Source organism: Hibiscus syriacus, unplaced genomic scaffold (genome assembly GCF_006381635.1).
Source record: "Hibiscus syriacus cultivar Baekdansim isolate YM2019G1 unplaced genomic scaffold, ASM638163v2 tig00013960_pilon, whole genome shotgun sequence".
Classification (NCBI taxonomy): Eukaryota; Viridiplantae; Streptophyta; class Magnoliopsida; order Malvales; family Malvaceae; genus Hibiscus; species Hibiscus syriacus.
This window is the reverse complement of record NW_024062312.1, coordinates 976,329-995,491: the sequence shown is the minus strand read 5'-3', so window position 1 is coordinate 995,491 and position 19,163 is coordinate 976,329. Positions and strand designations below refer to the sequence as shown.

Sequence of the window (19,163 nt, the reverse complement as noted above, 5' to 3'; positions counted from 1 at the left end):
TTATACCCTCCACCCGACCTGACCCGACTTTTTGAGATAAAATCCCAAATTGACTCGATTTGACCCGAAATAATATTTTTTTTAAAAAATATTATTTTTATTCAATAAAAATATGGATTTAATCTGGAAGAGTATATAGAGAGATATTATTGTAACTATCCCTAAATATATAAGGTAAAATTATTTTTTTTTTGGTATGGTCGGGTCGAGTATTTTTCACCATAAACTCGAACTCGATCAGAACCGAATACAACCTCTAAAAACTCGACTCGACTCGACTCAAACCCTTTTTTTTAAAAAAATCCTAGCCTATTGAGTCGAGTCTGGTCGAAACCTGTTAGGTTTGAGTTACATGCTCATCTATACTCCCAACCTAATTTGATTTATTCATAAACATCATAGTTCAAATTCTTAACCTTATTTAAAAGATCTAATGTCTTATCTCACTAGATGAAATGATCGTAGGTGAATAAAACCAGTATTTAATAAACAAGTATTTGGGTTTCTTTTTTTGGATTGTAGGGGGAAAAAAAGGTTATAACTAGAAACAATGTTAAGCGGTTAACGTGACATAACTCCCTGATTTCGAGATAAATTCTTTGGCCCGGGTTCAATCGCTCTTTCCTCCTGTTTTATCGGGACCACATCCACGTGTCGATTTCTCAAACACCGCGGCGCCTCGTTAGATATCTCTCTGTCACCGGAACGTCGACGTCGCCGATATACCTCAGCCTCCCGCCGTTCAGTCAAGGCCGCCTGAAGAAAATAAATAAATTAATAAATAAAGATGTTGGGGGATTAAGTTGAACCCTGTTTTGGGATCCTATAAAGCTAAAGCTTTCCATTTACACTCCAAAAACTCCTCTTACTATTTCATTCCCTCTGCTTTATTCCCTCGTAATTTTTCTGGTTTCTTCTTGTTATATTTTCTGGGGAAAAAAAGGTATCACCAGAAAGTAGTTTGGATTCTTAGTCTCTTATCAGATTTTAGATTCGGAAGTTACCCAGAATAGCAAAGCTGTGCACTGTTTGAGTCGGCTAAAGCTATTTTTTGCGGTATCCCCCTTCTCTTTTTCTGGGCTTCACTCTCTTTCAACTATTTTCGGGTGCTTTTCCGTACTGCTTGTGTGAGCGAGCACGCTCTTTGTTTGGCTTCACTTTCCTTGAAATTTCTTGTTGTTTGGTGAACCCTTTGAAGGTGGGGGTTAATGGTGGATGTTTTCTTTTCGTTTTCGAGCTTATCTTCAACGTGTTCTTCCTCTTCTCAACCTTTTATTCTCGCAAGGAATCTCTTCTTTCCCTCTTTCTTCTTACTTCACAGTTCACTCTCGATCCCAAATGAAGAAGAAAATGGATTGTTTTCTTGTTCCTTCGTTGAAATACACTGAACACCGCCATCAAACAACGCTGCTTTCACCGCCGTTGGATGTCGGGATCCAAAATCAGCCAGGAATGAAGCGTCGGGTTGTTCGGATTTCAGTTACGGATGCCGACGCTACTGATTCCTCCTCCGACGAAGAAGAAGAACGAAGTTGTTATCGAAACAGAGTGAAGAAATACGTTAACGAGATAACTATCGAGTTATCATGCCCCGTCAAAAGAGACACCGTTTTAAGGAGTAAATCGTCGTTGTCGAAGAGCTCTCGAAAGCGACCGGCGGGTAAGAAGTTCAGAGGAGTAAGGCAACGGCCTTGGGGAAAATGGGCGGCTGAGATCAGGGACCCGCAAAGACGTGTACGGTTATGGTTAGGTACCTATGATACAGCCGAGGAAGCAGCAATGGTATACGACAACGCGGCTATTAAATTGCGTGGTCCCGACGCGCTCACGAACTTTTTGACTCCCAAGGAGGAAACGATCCAATTCGAAAACAGCCAAAAGCCGTTATCCAGCTCAGACTACAACTCCGGTGAAGAATCTCAACACGCAAAACTTCGCTCTCCGACCTCCGTTCTCCGTTTCCCGTCGCTCTCCGCCCACGACGGCGACTCTCAAAGCATCAGAGATCCACGAGAATCTGTGAGCCAACCTCGCGACGTCATGGATGAGTCCTGCTTCATATCGGGAGAAAGTTTCTCAGATTTCTCCGATCATTCATCGTTGTTCCCGAGTGATATATTCAGCTCGGTGCCGGGATTATTCGACGGCAATACGGATTGTTTGCTGAAAGATGATTTCGGGTACGGGTTTTTGAGCTCGGGTGGGGATTTCGATTTCGGATTCAGTGGGTTATCGGGGTTGCAACGTGTCGACGATCATTTCCAAGATATCGAGGATTTGTTCGGGTCGGATCCTCTCGTGGCAACTTAAGAGTGCTTTTCCGGCGATTCCATGGCAAGTTTTGGATCGCTGGGAAGTGGGGAGTTCAGTTTTGGATCGCTGGGAAGTGGGAGTTCAGTTTTGTTTATTTGTTATGATATTATTTATTTTCAATTAATATTAATTAGTAAAAGTAAAGACTATTAAACTTCTTCATCGTTGTAAGGGTGACGGACGTGTTTGGGTACGTGTTGTGTGCTACGTCTTTTTTATGTAAAGGCACGTGTTCGTGTACTACTCCGAAGTATTTTTAAACTAGTGTGTATTTGGAACTTTTCGTATAATATTACGTATAAAATTTTTATATTCATTTAATAAACTAATGAATATCAGTGTGTTTGATTTGTTTATTTTTACGAATAATTTTATTTATTTACTCTTTTATTTATCTTTGTAAATAAGTTCGTTTAATGACTCTTTTAGTAGTTTGTTTATTTGGTTATATTTTTCTTTTTATTCTTTTATATTTTGAATATAGGTAGATGTAAGGACTAAATTTAATGCATGGTGAAATTATAAGTTTAAATTGTGAATTTTAAGAAGGTTAAACACTAATAGAGTAATTTTATCAATTTTCTTTAACATGTAAATGAAAAGTAAAATTTATACATGGTAAACTTGATCTGAAACCGATTACCCGAACCGGTTTACCAGACTCAATACTCGATATTAACCAAAACATTATGATAAATCTTACCCATTCCAAAATTTACCTAACCCGATATCGATCCATATCCAATTTGACCTGAACTGAAATTAACCTGAATCAAAAGCAACCCGAACTGAAAACAACCTGAATTGAATTTAACACAATCCGAAAGTAACCCGAATCGAAATTAATCCGAATAAAAAATATGTATATATTTGACTAGACTTATAACCAAATTAAGTCTAAATTATAAGATTAACAAACAAGAATACATGTTTTTAAAGGATATATTAATAATTATATATATATATTTGATTATACTCTATTCAAACTGTTCAATTTCTTTCATCTGATAAATAAATCTAATAATTTCCAGTGTATTTCTTTTTTGATCTTGTTCAATATGGTATCATTCGCCGGCGATTCAAGTGCCTGAAGCTGTTCTGGTGTGTGTCCTCCATCGCTTCGCTCTGTGGTGAATCTTGCTTGTTGTTTTCTTCGGTCATGGCAGATGTCGAATCTAGGAATGGTTCCTTGGTTAATCGACAGATTGAATCTTTCCTTGCTAACAAATATGTGAGTGTTCGTTTAGATGATACTAATTTTCTTTTGTGGAAGCAACAAGTCTTGTTCATGATTCGGGGCTATGAGTTGGAACACTTCTTGGATGGTTCTGTGGCAGTTCCTTCGCAGACAATTCTTGATGAAAATGGTGAACTGGTGGTCAATCCTTCCTACCGACAATTCAAGAAGCAAGATAACTCTCTTGCGTCGTGGTTAGTCTACCATCATGGTAACACCCATAATATGTATTCGACAATCAATACGAATTACAGATGTCACATCAAAAATTTAAAACACTTTTAATTTGACCGAGTAAAATTTTATTTTATTCAATTATTACCAATTTCATGACTTGAACAATTATTTTATAATAAATGTTCAAAGAAAAATCATAATATAATATTTTTTGTTATAAATTCAAAATCAGTTTCAAGTAATGATAGACAATTATGTTCTGTTCCATAAAATAAATAAGACTGCCTAACACGCTTGATTTAAAACCCAAATTAATTTTGATTTTTTAAGCATAGTTTAATATCATAATATTAATTATAATTAATACTAACTATATTAAGAAATTGCAGACTTTTCATTCTAGTATACATGTCAACTAGAACTTTTAAAACACAGTAAGATATCATCATTGTTACCTGTAAATATTTCTTTAGTGATTGATGTTAAGCTCAGCTCCTTACTCATTTTTTCTATGCGTGAAAATCATCACACACTAAGTATACACTTAGTGATGTAATTATATAAATATTCAAAGCAATGCAACATATAAATATAAATGAGTAATAATATTCAATGCAATGTGATCACTTTACCTACATTCCAACAATGTTACCATAAATTAATATGATAAAATCGGATATAAAATTTCTTACCAATATGCTTGTCATTTATTTCATAAGGCCGTAAGCTTATTTACATGTTTATCATTTATTAACCAATAAATCATAGCCCAATTTAAACCCTGAGGACCTTGGGTATTCGAGTCAAATATATTGACCGTAGTGCTAAACTTGCACTAAGCTTACACTTTAGTGCTAATCCGGATATCACACATAAGGTTACGCCCACCACCTACACTATGTTTACACTCTAGTGTTAATCCAGATATAACACATAAGGTTGTGCCCACCACCTGCACTTAGTGTCCTTACACACTAGTACTAATATAAACCTGTAGCTGCTACACTCTATGGCATGCCAACTATACCCTCTCCCTCAATGACTTACTTGGGCATATAATCTATTTTTTTTTATTTTCCATCAATGACAATGTATATTAATATAATTTTAACATTAGTAATAAATATCATATATATTCATGATAAAAATCATATATATAATAACCATTGATCAATGCATTTTATATTCAACCTTTGACATATTTAGAATATTCAAATATATGATATATGACATAAATATCATGCCAATATAAACAAGGTAGACTTATCGCAAGTCCTACCTAATGATGTATAAACATCAATGTATAATATTATGCATGCATTTAACTCACTTTGAGACTTTATATGCAAGTCAAAATATAAGCCTCACTAAGCTTTAACTTGATCCTTTGCTTCTAATTTGGTTAAATCCCAAAATTTGTCATAATTTCATATCTTGGTAGTTTGCACTACCTTTAAAGAAATATTATTATGTATTAATATACACCTTTAAAAATTATTCCGTTTTTACCAATGGAAACTAGACTCAAATAAAAATCTATCAATATAAGAAACTCCTTCTAGTTCAATTTGTACAATTTATGGTGAATTTTCAAAGTTGACTGACAGAATCTATTTTGAGCAGAATCTGCTGCCCCGCTTTCTGACCTATCATCGATTAAAAATTCATATCTTTTTGTATATACCTTGAAATTAGTTTCTGTTTGATATAAACAAAACTATACTGGTATACGAATACAAAGGTATAAGAATCATCCTCTAATAATTTTTTTAGAATTTATGGTGATTTTCTGAAGTTATTGTCCATAACTAAATTTCTAAGCAGATTTCACCAATTTGCATTTTCAGCTTGTCACTAATTCTATTAGCTCACCCAATACACATGTATGAATATACCAAAATTTGCATAACAATTAGGAGTCACTTCTTACCATAGTAACTCTGTCATTGGCTCATCGCAAGCCAATGTTTATTCGATACCATAAGTACAAATTAAATTTGCACTCACCTGGTATCCTTAGCTTGCAAACTTCCCTTAGGATTCCACATTCAATCCTTAAGCTTTTCCTTAGCTTTAGTATTGCTTGATATTGATTTCAATCACACAATCTAAATGAGCATCATTACAAAACATATACAATATAACCACAAGTTAGAATCTTACTAACATAGGCACACATTAGAAAATAATTTCCTAATAAATCTTCCGATGCTCATTCGATAGAAATTCCATGTCACAACATAAGTGTTGAGCTTAACCCTTCTAATTGATCATTCAAATTCTTTTTTATTCAAATTTCACAAAATATTTTCACTTAAGCTCCCAACTTTTCCATACTTGTGATTTAAACCTCAACTTTTACAAGCTTTCCAAAATAATTCAATTTCACTTCCTAACTTCAATTTCAACACCAAAACATTAATTTCCAGCATATTACATCAACTATTGAACAATTACACAATAATCCATTTCTAAAACTACTGATTTGGTCCCCTAACTTTTTAAAAATTACATAATGGTCATGTAACATCCTCAATACATGGTTAGTGACTAAATTATAAAACTTCAGAATTTAGTGAATAAAGTATATAAATTGAATAATTTAAGGACTTATATGGAAAATTCTGTGTAGGACTAAATAATAAAGAATGATGAATGAAAGGGCAAAATGGTTATTTGACCTAGAAATAAATTAAAAATAGAATATGGAGGAGATATATACACATGGAATGAATGATTAAAGGAAAAAGAAAGTTTTTAGAGAACTCTTCTTCACTCTTCTTCTTCTTCAGTTGTGGGATACATATCAAATGTGAGTTTCATTATGAGTTGATTATTAGTTGAAATTAAATTTGAGTTTTGATCATTAGATGATACTTAAGCTTAAGGAAAGCTTAAGTTATCTTAAAACTATAAGATGAAAGAGATATTAAGGATTAAAGATAAGGGGTTTCTAAATGAAATCTTGGAAAAGAGTTGGTAGGTAGAATTTGAAACAAAATTTGACTTGTCATCAGTTGAATTAAGAAGTATGAAGTGTTAGAATTGGAAATAGAACATGTTGGAAATTAGGTAGGATTCTTAAATTCAAGATATAGGAGGAGATTTATAAGATAAAGAGGTGTTAAATGCATAGAAATTGGTTTGAGTATGTATACTTGAGTTAAGAGTATTAAAGGGGTTAAAACATAAAGGATTTGAGTTGAAATAAGTAAATTTTCGGGGTCAAAATGTGAAAATTTGGGCTTGAGTATCGGTACTGCTTCATCCGATACCGATACTTCAAGAGCAAAAGAGGGATATTTGGTATAGGGGTATTGATACTGGTCGAACAGTATCGATACCATAGGTCTGAATTTGGTAAAGATATTCAAAAGGTATCGATACCAGGGAAGGTAGTATCTGTAACATCCGCAATACCGGGTTAGTGACTAAATTGAAAAGTTTCAGAATTTGGTGACTAAAGTAGAAGAATGAAATAATTTAATGATTATTGGTAATATATGTTGAAGGTTATTTAGTAATTATTAAAGGAAATTAAGGGTAAAATGGTCATTTGACCAGAAAGATTTTTATCTTTCTTTTAAGGTGATAAAAACGTGGAAAGGGTGAGAAGAAAAGAAAGTTCTGGAGCTGGGTCATCTCCTTCCTCCTCTCTTCCCGTAAGCTCCATGGCAAAGGTAAGTTTAATTTCAGTTGGTTAATTCTTGAGTTTTAAGCTTAGTTTTGATTTTTTGAGTATTAAATAAGCTTAAGGAAAGCTTATATGGGATTTAAACAATAAGATAAAGGAATTAAGAATGAATTTGTAATATGAGTTTTAAGATGAAATTTTGATATGGTATGGTTGTTGAAGTTTTATGGATGAATTTGACTTGTCATCAATCAAATTAAGAGATATGAAGTGATAGAATGAGTTTTAGAACATGTTGGAAATTTAGTGTGATTCTTGAATGCCATGTAAATGATAGAATTTTGAGTTTAAAGAAGTGATTATGGAGTAGAAATGAGTTTAAGTATGTGTATGAAAATTAGGAATATTAAAGGGAGTGAAGTATGAAGTGTTGAGCTGAAAATGAAGTGATTTTCGAGCTAAAAATATGATTTCTGGGCAAGGGGAATCAGTACCCATTCAAGGGGAACCGATAACCCTTCAAACGAACAAAAATTTCCAGAATGTCATGAGGGAATCGATACCCCCTTAGTAGGGAACCGATTCCCCCTAAAGGAAAAATGTGAATATTGGTTTAATAAGTTCGTTTAAGTTGCTAGTATCCAATTACAAGGTGTAGGTATCTAATGATTGCCTCAAAATGTACATTTATGTAGATTCTGCGCGTAAAGCAATTCCGGAACATTTGGCTAGTAAGATCGATCAAGGGAAAGATAAGAGATTGGAATTGACTAGTGAGGCTAGGTGAGTGCATATTAGTATTATATGATGTTAAATGGAAATAAGACTTGCGACAAGTCTATTTTCCATAGTAAAATGCATGAATTCATAAATAGAAGTATATGTGTATGATTTATACGTGTTGACATGTATTGTATATATGTATTATATGGTTGATGTGAATGTGTGATATGTTATGATGATATAAACCATATGATATGATAATAAATTATATGAATATAAAAGATAAGTTATGTGATAAGATCTTTGATATATATATATATATAAATGAAATATTACTACGTGAATACATGTTATGAGATAATTTAAGTAATAATATGAGAATATGGTAAAAGTGAGTTTATGAGAAATGATATGAACTAAGTAAGCAAAGGTTACATAAATAATATATTAACTAGGAGACTTGAACTTCAGTGATACTATGAGCATATAAGATAAGATAGAGGAGAAATATTCATATGCTTAAATAAAATTATGATACATTAGTTGTATAATAGAAGCTATGGAGTGATATGAAATGATTATAGGAGTTGTACGGAATTGAACTAAGTAAATAGATTAAATTGTACATAAAAGAAATAATAGAAGTAATATATTCAGGTTTATAAGTATAATGTAGGTTAGGTAATGTAAGTGTATACTAAGAAATACAGAATAAGGTAGATGATATGATGTAAATTATATTATGAATTAGTGATGTAGGAATGAGATATAAATATGCAATAAAACTTATGTGTTATATGATAAATATGAACATATGAGAATAAGAGATTAGATAAGTGACTTGGTGATAAAAGCTATATGACCATGGATTAGGTAAATATGAATAATTTAAGTGATATGTAACTATAAGTATTTGAGTATGTATCCATGTGAGTTGTTTCATGAGGTTATATGAAATATTATACTATATGACTATGTGAGTATATGAAAAAGAATATAGGTACATGCAAGTTATATCGAAAGGAGTTGTGTAACCATGCTTGATATGTATTACATGTATGGGAATATAAGAGAATAAAGCATAAATTATATGAAAAGATATGATTCATGTGATGTGAACCATGTGAACGTATGAGAAAGTGTATAAGTTATATGTATTACATGATATATGTGATTTTACAAGAAATGACATGAGCTATGCGATTACATGATTATAAGAGATCAGACATGTGATAAAAGATAATTAATATGCATGTGTGAATATGAAATGATATAAATGACAATGCCCATGTTATGTGTCATGAGAGCTAGGGGTATAGTTGGCATGCCAAGAGTCGAGGGTCTATGTGGTCCTTCGGGTCATATATGTATTCTTTGGAACATGTGTGAAGTCTGGTGAGACACATACTTGATCCCTAGTATATGTATATGATTTTTAAGGAATGATATGTGGTCCTTCGGGACATATATGTATTATTTGGAACATGTGTGAAGTCTGGTGAGACACATACTTGATCCCTAGTATATGTATATGATTCTTAAGGAATGATATGTGGTTCTTCGGGACATATATGTATTCTTTGGAACATGTATGAAGTCTGGTGAGACACATACTTGATCCCTAGTATATGTATATGATTCTTAAGGAATGATATGTGGTCCTTATGGACATTATTATATGGCACTACGGTGCAATTCTACGCGGCACTACGGTGCAATTCTATGTGGCACTTCGGTGAATTTATATGAGCTGTGGTGACAGCATTAGTGCACAACCTTCATAAACTCACATATCTATAGTTCTCACATATGTACATGGGCTAATCAAGAGATATAAACAAATATATGTTAGTGATATGATAAATGTTATAGAAATGATATGATGTTGTGTATGTATAGTGTTTGATTGAAAAGGTTAAGCATAAAAGTATGTGATTACATGATAAACTGTTAATGACGAGTTATGTGTATGTATGTATTTACTGTAATTAATCTGATATGATTTTATATGATACGAGAAAATCATGTAATTTGGTATAACATGATAGAACAGAACATGCATGTATTGATATATGTTATAAAGTGCATTATAAGTTTTTATGCCTCACTAAGTCTTCGACTTAGCGTGTGATTGTTTCACACGTAGGGTACAGAAGCAAGAAGAGAAGAGAATAAGAGTAATACAGGTCAGCATTTCCCTTACAAGATTTCAGATCAGAAAATAGATGAGTTAAATGATTTTTGTTATTTTGAATATAGTTGGCATGTACTAATTGATTGAGTTAAATATGCTCTGATCGATTTTGGTTATTGTGGTCAAATTACGTAACTAAACTGCTTTTACTCTAAGAAAAGTTTTAAATTTTCTTTGAATTTTGTCAAGAGTCAAAGTTTGAAAAGTCAATGTGACACCTCGGACTCGTATCCGGGTCGGGTACGGGTTTGGGGTGTTACAGTATCGATACCATAGGTACCGATACCATGAAGACAATATCGATACCATTTTTGAATTGAGGATTACAGAATGCAAAATAGGTATCGATACCACAACTAAGGAAGTATCGATACCCTATAGAGGGTACCGATACTACTTCAAGAGGAAAAATAGAATTGAATCTTTCTTTTAGCCTAAGAAATTAATGATTGAATTATAATACTTGGAATGTATGATTGTGTAGATATCGAGCACAAGCAAGTTCCGGAAGGACCGAAAAGTTAGAATCGATCAAGAGAGAGAAATCAAGTCCTAGAAGTAATTGGGATCAAGTGAGGCTAAGGTGAGTGCATACTATAGATATAGTTTAATGGAATTAAGACTTGTGATAAGTTTATTTCCTATGTTAGTATTCATAGTTCAATAGTTATGAACGTGCATACATGATAATCATTATAAACACATGTATAATATATATATATATATATATATATATATATATATGTTTGTATGATTTGATAAATGATATATGATTCATGTGAACATATTCAAACAATATATGTTATATGATATGAGATTGATGATTATATGTACATGTGATATGTGATAGAAGAAAAAGACATATGTGATTACAAGGGAAATGACATAAGTACATGCTTATATGAAGTATAACACTAATGCCCATGTTATGTGATATGAGAGCTATAGGTATAGTTGGCATGCCAAGAGTCGAGGGTTTCATAAGTCTTCAGGACATATTCATAGGTTCTTCAGGACATATTCATAGGTTCTTCGGGACATATTCATAGGTCTTTCGGGACAAATTTCACATGCCACTCAGTGGGAATTATACGAGCTGTGGTGACATCATATGTGAACAACCTCAATGTACTCACATACCTTAAGTTCTCAATATATACATGGGCCTATAAAAAATATAAAAAGTGTGTGTATCTTATTATATGTTATCATGTTATTATTGGTTACCATGAATCATATGTAATGTTATGGAATCATGACATGAAAATGATGATTTTATTGGAATAATTGCATTGCATGTTCATATTTATAAGAAATGCATTATTATAGTTTTGTGCCTCACTAAGTCTATGACTTAGCGTGTAAGCGTTTTACACGTACGTATTGAGAAGCAAGAGGATCAGACTTAGGATCTACATGGCAATATATCTCCACTCGAAGATCAGATCAGAAGTGAATTCACAATATGTATTTTGTTGTATAAAAGATGTTGGCATATAGGAAAGTGTAATTCACCTATGCGACACATCGGATTCGTATCCGGGTCGGGTACGGGTTGGGGGTCTTACAGGTCCCCAAATTTTTCTAAGGCTTGTAGAATACTTCCTAAATCATTTCCAACCCTTACATAATTTTTGAAAATTTTTCCTCATCCTTTAAGGCCAAGGCCGAATGGTTTATATACTCAATACTATGTTTTCATGATTTTATTCGATTTCGATTCGATTCAAGCATGAAATCAACCTCGATTCAACCTTATAAAAACTCTACCATCAAATCCCTAATCAAATTTCATCATAAAATAATATTCCTCCAATATTAGGGTTAGGTCGAAATTACCCATATCTTATATAGGTATGTATAATTGATTTTAATCATAAATCATTCTTGAAATTGTTTCTACAACCTCAAAAACATCAAAAACCTTCATCAATTCCATAAACCCTAATATGAACATAAAACCTAAAATTTGGGATCTTTGAACACAAACCAAATTAGCAAGCAATAATGGTTCCAAATAATAGTGTTTTTCGAATAGAACAATTTTATATTTCACGGTATGATCCAAAATCCAAAGAAAATTGCTCAAAAATGAAAAATAAAATTTCTCTTACCTTGGTATAAAGGAGCATGAAATGTTGGCTGAAAATGGCTTGGTTTCATGAAATTTTGGTTAATTTCATGTTAATTTAGTCTTTATTTAAGCTTAAATGAATATTTTATTCATTTAATGAGAAATGTCCACTTTTTTCTAAATGAAACTTGATATTTACCTTAATACCAAGCCAAATAAATCTTATCATCTTCCAAAGTCAAATATGGACAAAATATTTTGACTTTACAACTTTTCCCATGTAATTTTCCAAAAATTTCAATCTTGCAATTTTCATCTAGCGGTCCAAATTGAACATGGAAATAAATTCTCAAATCTAATGCTCCATATTATTTTCCATCATTTTAAAATGTGGAAATAATATATCTAAGATTAATTTATCATCCTTCAAATTTGATTTGATCTGATTATCCGGATCTTTTCCCGAACTTTATCGCGTTATAGCTTTTAATACAAAATTCATACGAAAAATAATATTCCCATGGAAATATCATTCTCGGGGTAAACTATTCATATACGGGGTCGGATTACATAACTTTTTAAAATTACACTTTGGTCCCTAAATTTTTCCTAATTTTGGTCCCAGTTGTGGTTTTCGTTACACCTATTAATGAGTGCTAACGTCGAGTGACCGTTTTGTAACAAACGATAACGTTGGTGATCAGTTTGTGACTTTTTAAACATCAATGGTGAAAACGAACACCGTCCCAAAATGAGCAACCATTGACGTAGTTTACCCTTTAAGTAATAAGGTTTTAATAAATATTGAATTTGTATAATAAATTATTTGATATATTACTATTTTTTTTAAATGAATATCTGTAGGAGTATTATTAAAAGCAAAAAATAAAAACAAACGTCCACAAACAACGAAAATGAAAAGGAAAGCCAATTGTTGAAGCCAACTCAAAAGATAAAAGAAAAGCCAAACAAAAAAAATCAAAAGCCAAAAAAAAACCCAGAAAAAAATCGACATCTACTCATTGAGAATACTTCAGTAAAACTAACGCCCATTCAAGGAACCAAAAAACCGAGCATAGAGCCTGAATCTCGAGCCCCAAAGAACCAAAGGGGACCTGAACTACAATGGGTGACTTGTACACCGGTCTTCAGCAGCTTTGAGAGAGACTGGAACCGGAGCATCTTCAACCCAATACTCATCTTCCTTCAGAAAAGGAAAGAGTGTCGCCAGGATGTGGGCATCACCATTTGTCGATCTTGAGATATGATGGAAAGAGCTTGCACGCAACAATCGGGTTAGTTTTCTTTCATCTTCAATGAAAGTCCCAATTTCTGAATAATCTAGTCCTTGAGAATCTAACCTCATGATTATTGCCGTAGAATCACCTTAAAAGCAGGCATGCGAGAAGCCAAGATCAAGAACTAGCTGGATGGCATGCACGACAACTGTGACTTCGGCCGCAAAAACAGAGGTAATCCTAACAAGTTTTATTTTAAAAGCACCAAGAATATACCCTTCTGCATCTCGAACTAAAACCCCTAACCACCACTCTTCGTTTCATAATGAAAACTAGCATCAAAGTTAGCCTTAACCCAAGACGTCCGAGGGGGTTGCCACCGGATCTGTTGAGCGTTGGCTCGGTTCTGAACAATCTCATACTCTTGGCAGTAATTAAGGATAAACGAGGTAAGCTCTGCACTACTTGTCTTTTTCCGCGTATGGTAATGTTGATTTCGTGAGTACCAAATTGTCCACATAATAGTAAGGCATAACCCATGCTTGTTTTTTGGATAATTAGAAAACACCCAACTCAACCATTCCTTGACAGTACTAATAGAACCCAAATTAGGAACGCTGAAATTAAAAAACCTCCATACCTCTCGAATATGATCGCAATGCCACAAAACATGCTCCAACGAATCCTCCTGGTTCGGGCATTTAAAAGAACACGAGTGTTTGTAATTCACCTATAATGCATATTCTATCTGGTGGGAACCAAATTGTGGATAAATTTCCAACCTTGCAACTTGATTTTTCGTTGACAGGAACTCTCCCAAAGTTTTCGAAACAAACCTTAGTCTTGATCAGGTTCTGAATTGTCGTCCAACAAAATACGGTAGCCACTTCTCACCGAATACACTCACGTTTTCTCACCTTCCCATACTTTACAGTCCGCCATAACCGAAGAGGGGAGAGGAATAGATCGAATAATGCCAGCTTCCACCAAAGAAAAGTCATCTTGGATTATATTTGTGTTCCAAGAATTTGTATTATGATAAATTAAGTTAGCAAACCCATCTTAAATGATCAACTCGTGGGCTTTCAACCTGTGATAATGGAAACGTCGGTAACCAAAAATCGTTCCAGATGGATATAGTTGCGCCCGAACTGACTCGCCAACGAATACCCATCTCAGAACCTTATTAGCACTCCAGATGCTATGCCAAATGTACGACAGGAGCGAACCCAATTGAGCATGTCAGAAATCAGTATTCGAGTAGTATTTAGCCCGAACTTATCGATTCATCAAAGATCCAGTATCATTTGAAAGCTTCTACCCCTGCTTCGCTAGTAAGACGATATTAAATTTTCCAAGGTCTCGGAAGCCTAAACCACCGTCCTCTTTAATTGCAAAGAGACTTCCACGAACACCAGTGAATGCCTTTCTTCTTCGGAGATTTCTGCCACCATAATCGTGCAATCACGCCTTCTAGTTCTGAACACAGGCTTTTTGGGAGTAGAAAACAACACATAGCAAATAAAGGAATCGCCTGCAAAAACCGACTTAATGAAAACTTCCTACGTCCTTGAGACAGAATCCGAACACTCCACGAATTGATTCTGGAAGTGAGTTTTTCTCTAAGATAAATAAAAGCCACTTTCTTGTTACGACTGACGATCGCAGGCAAACCCAAGTATTTCTCCGGATTCACAGAGCTAGAGACACCTAAAATACGCCCCACATCAGCTCTATTAACATTAATCATTTTATATATTTATTCATTTTTATCATATTATAGTCAATCAAAATTAATATATAATTTTACTATTTATTTTATATAAAAATGATTATTCTAAATGGGGAGTTACACCCAAAATGTATGGCTCAAAATGATCTTAAAATTATAATGAGGATCGCAATTTAGTTCAATCTAAACTCATTTCAAGTTCCTAACTGAAATACCAAAATGAGTTGCGGGCTGCAGCTTTTAGGCACGTAAACAAACCCAACATTCAGTGAATTGTTGTCAATCGTTTGGGTGAGGACTTCGGTAATGTTCGTTTATTTATTAAATGAATGAAAATGAAAAAAATGCATCCGTTTAATTAAATGAACGAACAGAACAAATAATTTGTTCATTTATTTATGTTCGTGAATATTCGATAAAACTTGAGAGTGAAAATTGGTATAATAGCATAATAGACCAAGCATGAGAACTTTCATTATATCTCCGCCCGAGCTTGAGCTTAGAAAATTATATTTAATTTTATTATTTTATTTATTTTAATGTTATAAATTAATTTTATTATCGATTTAAAATCTTAAATAACTCTATAAATCATTATAAAAATTAAATTTTATATTTAATAAAATTTTACAAAGTAAATATTATTTAATTTAATATGTATTATTAAATTAATTAATTAAGAAAAGCATAAATATATTATAAAAATAATGTTTTTTATTATAAAAATATTTTGATTAAAAGCAAGCAAGTAATGAAGAAACCCTAATGGGCTTGCTATAAATAAATAAATATTAAAATTGGATTATATAGATTTAGGCTGAATAATAGTGTGTGTTAGGGTTAAGAAACCCTAATGTGCCGCACTTCTTTTCTTCTGCCGTTTTTGCTGCACTATATTATTCTATTCCTTATTCAACCTGTTTTCTTCTTCTTCTTTTATCCCTAACGCTGTAGCTTGTCTGGGAGGGCGTCCGGTACTGCGCTGCGTTCAACTCGCCGGAGACGATTTTCTACTCGCCCACCTACTCCCCGCGTCTTAGACGCTCTTTTGGGGTCAGATAGTCTCAAACTTCTGTTTTTCTCTTGTTTTCTTTTTTCTCTCGTTAACGATCTTAGTAAAGAAGTATGAGGAAGCTAAAGTTTCACGAGAAAAAGCTGTTGAAGAAAGTAAATTTCTTGGAATGGAAAAGAGAAGGCGGCCACCGAGAGAATCTCATCATGCACCGTTATCATGTCACTGGTCGCGACGATTATAAGAAGTCAGTAATTTCTCAATACTTCACTCTTCAATTGAGTTCATTGCTAATTTTTTATTTTTAGTGTCTATACCTATATATATATATATATATGTATTAACTAGGCGGGGTTGAAATTGAAAACAGATATTCGAGTTTGTGCCGGATGGTGCAGAAATTGGTGAATATATTGAAGCAGATGGATCCCCGAGACCCTTTTCGAATCGAGATGACCGATTTGCTGTTGGAGAAACTGTGGGTATTTCTTGATTGGAATATGATTTAGTCGTAAACGAAATTATAACTTTTCAATTTCTATTTTAGGTTAGTTAATGTGGGCAATTCCATTAGGGCATGACAGCATCTATTTTTCTTTTCTTGAGTTGTGGTAGCAGTTAATGTTTGGCGAGAAATTATATTGCAGATGTTCTAATGAATATTTCATATTGTTAACATCGAGATGAGCATGTAATTACTCTAGGGTAGTGTTTGCTTTTGTTTTAACTTTGCTCCATGTTTTAGATAATGAACTTAGTCGAATATCAGGATGTGAGATTTCGGATTTGTTGGCTCGAGTTTGCGTATCTTAAACAAAAAGACTTGATTCATATGTTGTTTTCCTATCGTTGGCAGATACAATATGGGCGTAATCCCAACCAGGAAGAGCTTGGCTCTATGTGATCGGTTATCTGTATCATCATTTTGTAGGTAAGCAAATACTTACCGCAAGTGCATAATCCGTGAAGTCGAATGATGCTCGTGTGAAAGCATGTTTTCTGTTACACCAGAAATTTCTTCACGTGCCTTGCTCCCTTCATATGTTTACCCCATTTATATTCTCTGCTTCCAGGCGTAGGCTCTCAACTGTTTTGGTGCACCTAAAGTTTGCGGAGCACTTGAAAGAAGCAGTCACATATATCGAGCAGGGACATATACGAGTCGGTCCAGATACAGTTACAGACCCGGCATTCCTTGTAACAAGGAACATGGAAGACTTCATTACATGGGTAGACACATCGAAGATTCGTAGGAAGGTGTTGGAATACAATGAGAAGTTTGATGATTATGATGCCATGAACTGAAATGATAAGTGCACCTATGTTTAACCTATAGTACAATATATTCGGGCGTTATTAGGCGTTCTTTACAAATATTTAGACTCATTTCCATGGTGTTAGTGACAATGATATTACACTTGGATTCCATGTTTCTGTGAACCAAGACTTGAGATCGTCGAATGATATTGTCGACGCATTTTGCTTTTTGTTTACTATATTTCCGACTTCATGATACAACTTGATAATGTGGCTTATTTTAATATTAAAACCACCCACTTTTTAGGACCTCCATTAAAACCAGCCACCCTCTGGTCAAGGAGAACGAAACGTGGTTACTTTTTTCAATCCTCCCACAAAGAGAATCATTTCACTTTCCGGATATCAACTCATCTGCTAACATTGCAGTCATGCTCTGTGGTGCTGGTAAAGCCGGCACGGTACATGCCTGTTTAGATGTTTTTGCCATAAGGGAGTCGGTTTGGTTTTTGGACAAGGATGCAGCTTCCAAGCTGTAAGTTGTATGTTATAGTTTATCCGAGTTGCTTTTATGTCCGAGCTCCATGGTCTGGAGAGTGGTTGTGCTATTGGAGTTATCTCCCATTATAGTCATAGACTGTCAAAAAAATGTTACATTAATAAAATGTATTTGACGATGATGCGAACCAGAGGATGTGGCCCTTCAGAACGACGAGACAGGGCCTCAAGAAGCGGAGGCCATTGAACACCATGAGACACACAGATGTCAAGAATATGATCAGTACGGGGCTTATCAGGCTCTTGACCAAGAATTTGGAGTAAGGAAGAGTTGGCTATGTGGTTAGAGACTGCAAACTAAGGACCGATCATATTCAAAATCCTACGGTTTTGATTCTTCTTCGGTTGATGATTCAAAATCCTCAGAACTTTATCGTCACCGGAGGGAGGGTTTCATTCTCTTCGACGACACAGGAGGATTAACATCAGCCGAATCTAACTGTACGAGACTGGTATCAGTATTACTTACAGAAGCAGCAATGGTAGGACTATGGATAAAAGTTGCAAGCATTACCACCGATGTTAATCGGATCTTGACTCAATTGGTTCGGATCCTCCATCGATATCCATCGATGTCGTTTTGGTAAAAAAATTATTATTTTTTAAACGATGTGTTAACTATTTAAAGGCGGAGCCAAAAAAATTCAATGTATTAAGTTTAACGAGAAAATTGAAAGCTTTTAAAGTCCAATGAGCAAAATTGGAGAGTATAAAATTTAGAGATGAAATTTGTAATTTACCCAAAAACTGAAGTTTAAAATTTAAGTTATTAAATTAAATTTTTTTAAAGTATAGTCATTGAAATAGAAGTGATAAGAAAGTACGGTCTTTAATTTTTTAATTTACCCTGAAATTTAATGAAACAATGGCGGAGGTAATCCGAATATTAACCGACTTTCAAAGTTATTTCGCCGACAACACAACGGTCACAGCTTTGAAACTGCAACAGTTTTATAAAGAAGGGAAAAGAAAACGAACATAGCGGGAACACGTCTACGCAAAGACTGCAAAGAA

At 33.9% G+C, this 19,163-nt stretch overlaps 2 protein-coding genes across 2 annotated transcripts; both read left to right on the top strand.

Moving 5' to 3' along the window:
• The first annotated feature begins 672 nt into the window (after positions 1 to 672).
• On the top strand, positions 673 to 17,669 carry LOC120206693 (U3 small nucleolar ribonucleoprotein protein IMP3-like). The gene is made up of 7 exons (XM_039206271.1): positions 673 to 713; positions 1,778 to 1,781; positions 4,755 to 4,763; positions 16,430 to 16,581; positions 16,705 to 16,812; positions 17,191 to 17,265; positions 17,408 to 17,669. Exons 4-7 carry the CDS (start codon positions 16,448 to 16,450, stop codon positions 17,637 to 17,639), a joined length of 549 nt encoding a protein of 182 aa, XP_039062202.1. The 5' UTR covers positions 673 to 713; positions 1,778 to 1,781; positions 4,755 to 4,763; positions 16,430 to 16,447; the 3' UTR covers positions 17,640 to 17,669.
• LOC120206692 (ethylene-responsive transcription factor CRF1-like) lies at positions 903 to 2,358 on the top strand. The gene has a single exon (XM_039206270.1). The coding sequence runs from the start codon at positions 1,216 to 1,218 to the stop codon at positions 2,308 to 2,310; it is 1,095 nt and encodes a 364-aa protein (XP_039062201.1). The 5' UTR covers positions 903 to 1,215; the 3' UTR covers positions 2,311 to 2,358.
• Positions 17,670 to 19,163: the final 1,494 nt, after the last annotated feature.

Bases quoted from the DNA above. Each gene is read 5' to 3' on its own strand.
- LOC120206693 (XM_039206271.1), top strand. From the start codon at position 16,448: ATGAGGAAGCTAAAGTTTCACGAGAAAAAGCTGTTGAAGAAAGTAAAT. The intron at 16,582-16,704 runs GTCAGTAATTTC...AATTGAAAACAG, and splicing joins GGTCGCGACGATTATAAGAA to ATATTCGAGTTTGTGCCGGA. The intron at 16,813-17,190 runs GTGGGTATTTCT...TATCGTTGGCAG, and splicing joins GATTTGCTGTTGGAGAAACT to ATACAATATGGGCGTAATCC.
- LOC120206692 (XM_039206270.1), top strand. From the start codon at position 1,216: ATGTTTTCTTTTCGTTTTCGAGCTTATCTTCAACGTGTTCTTCCTCTT.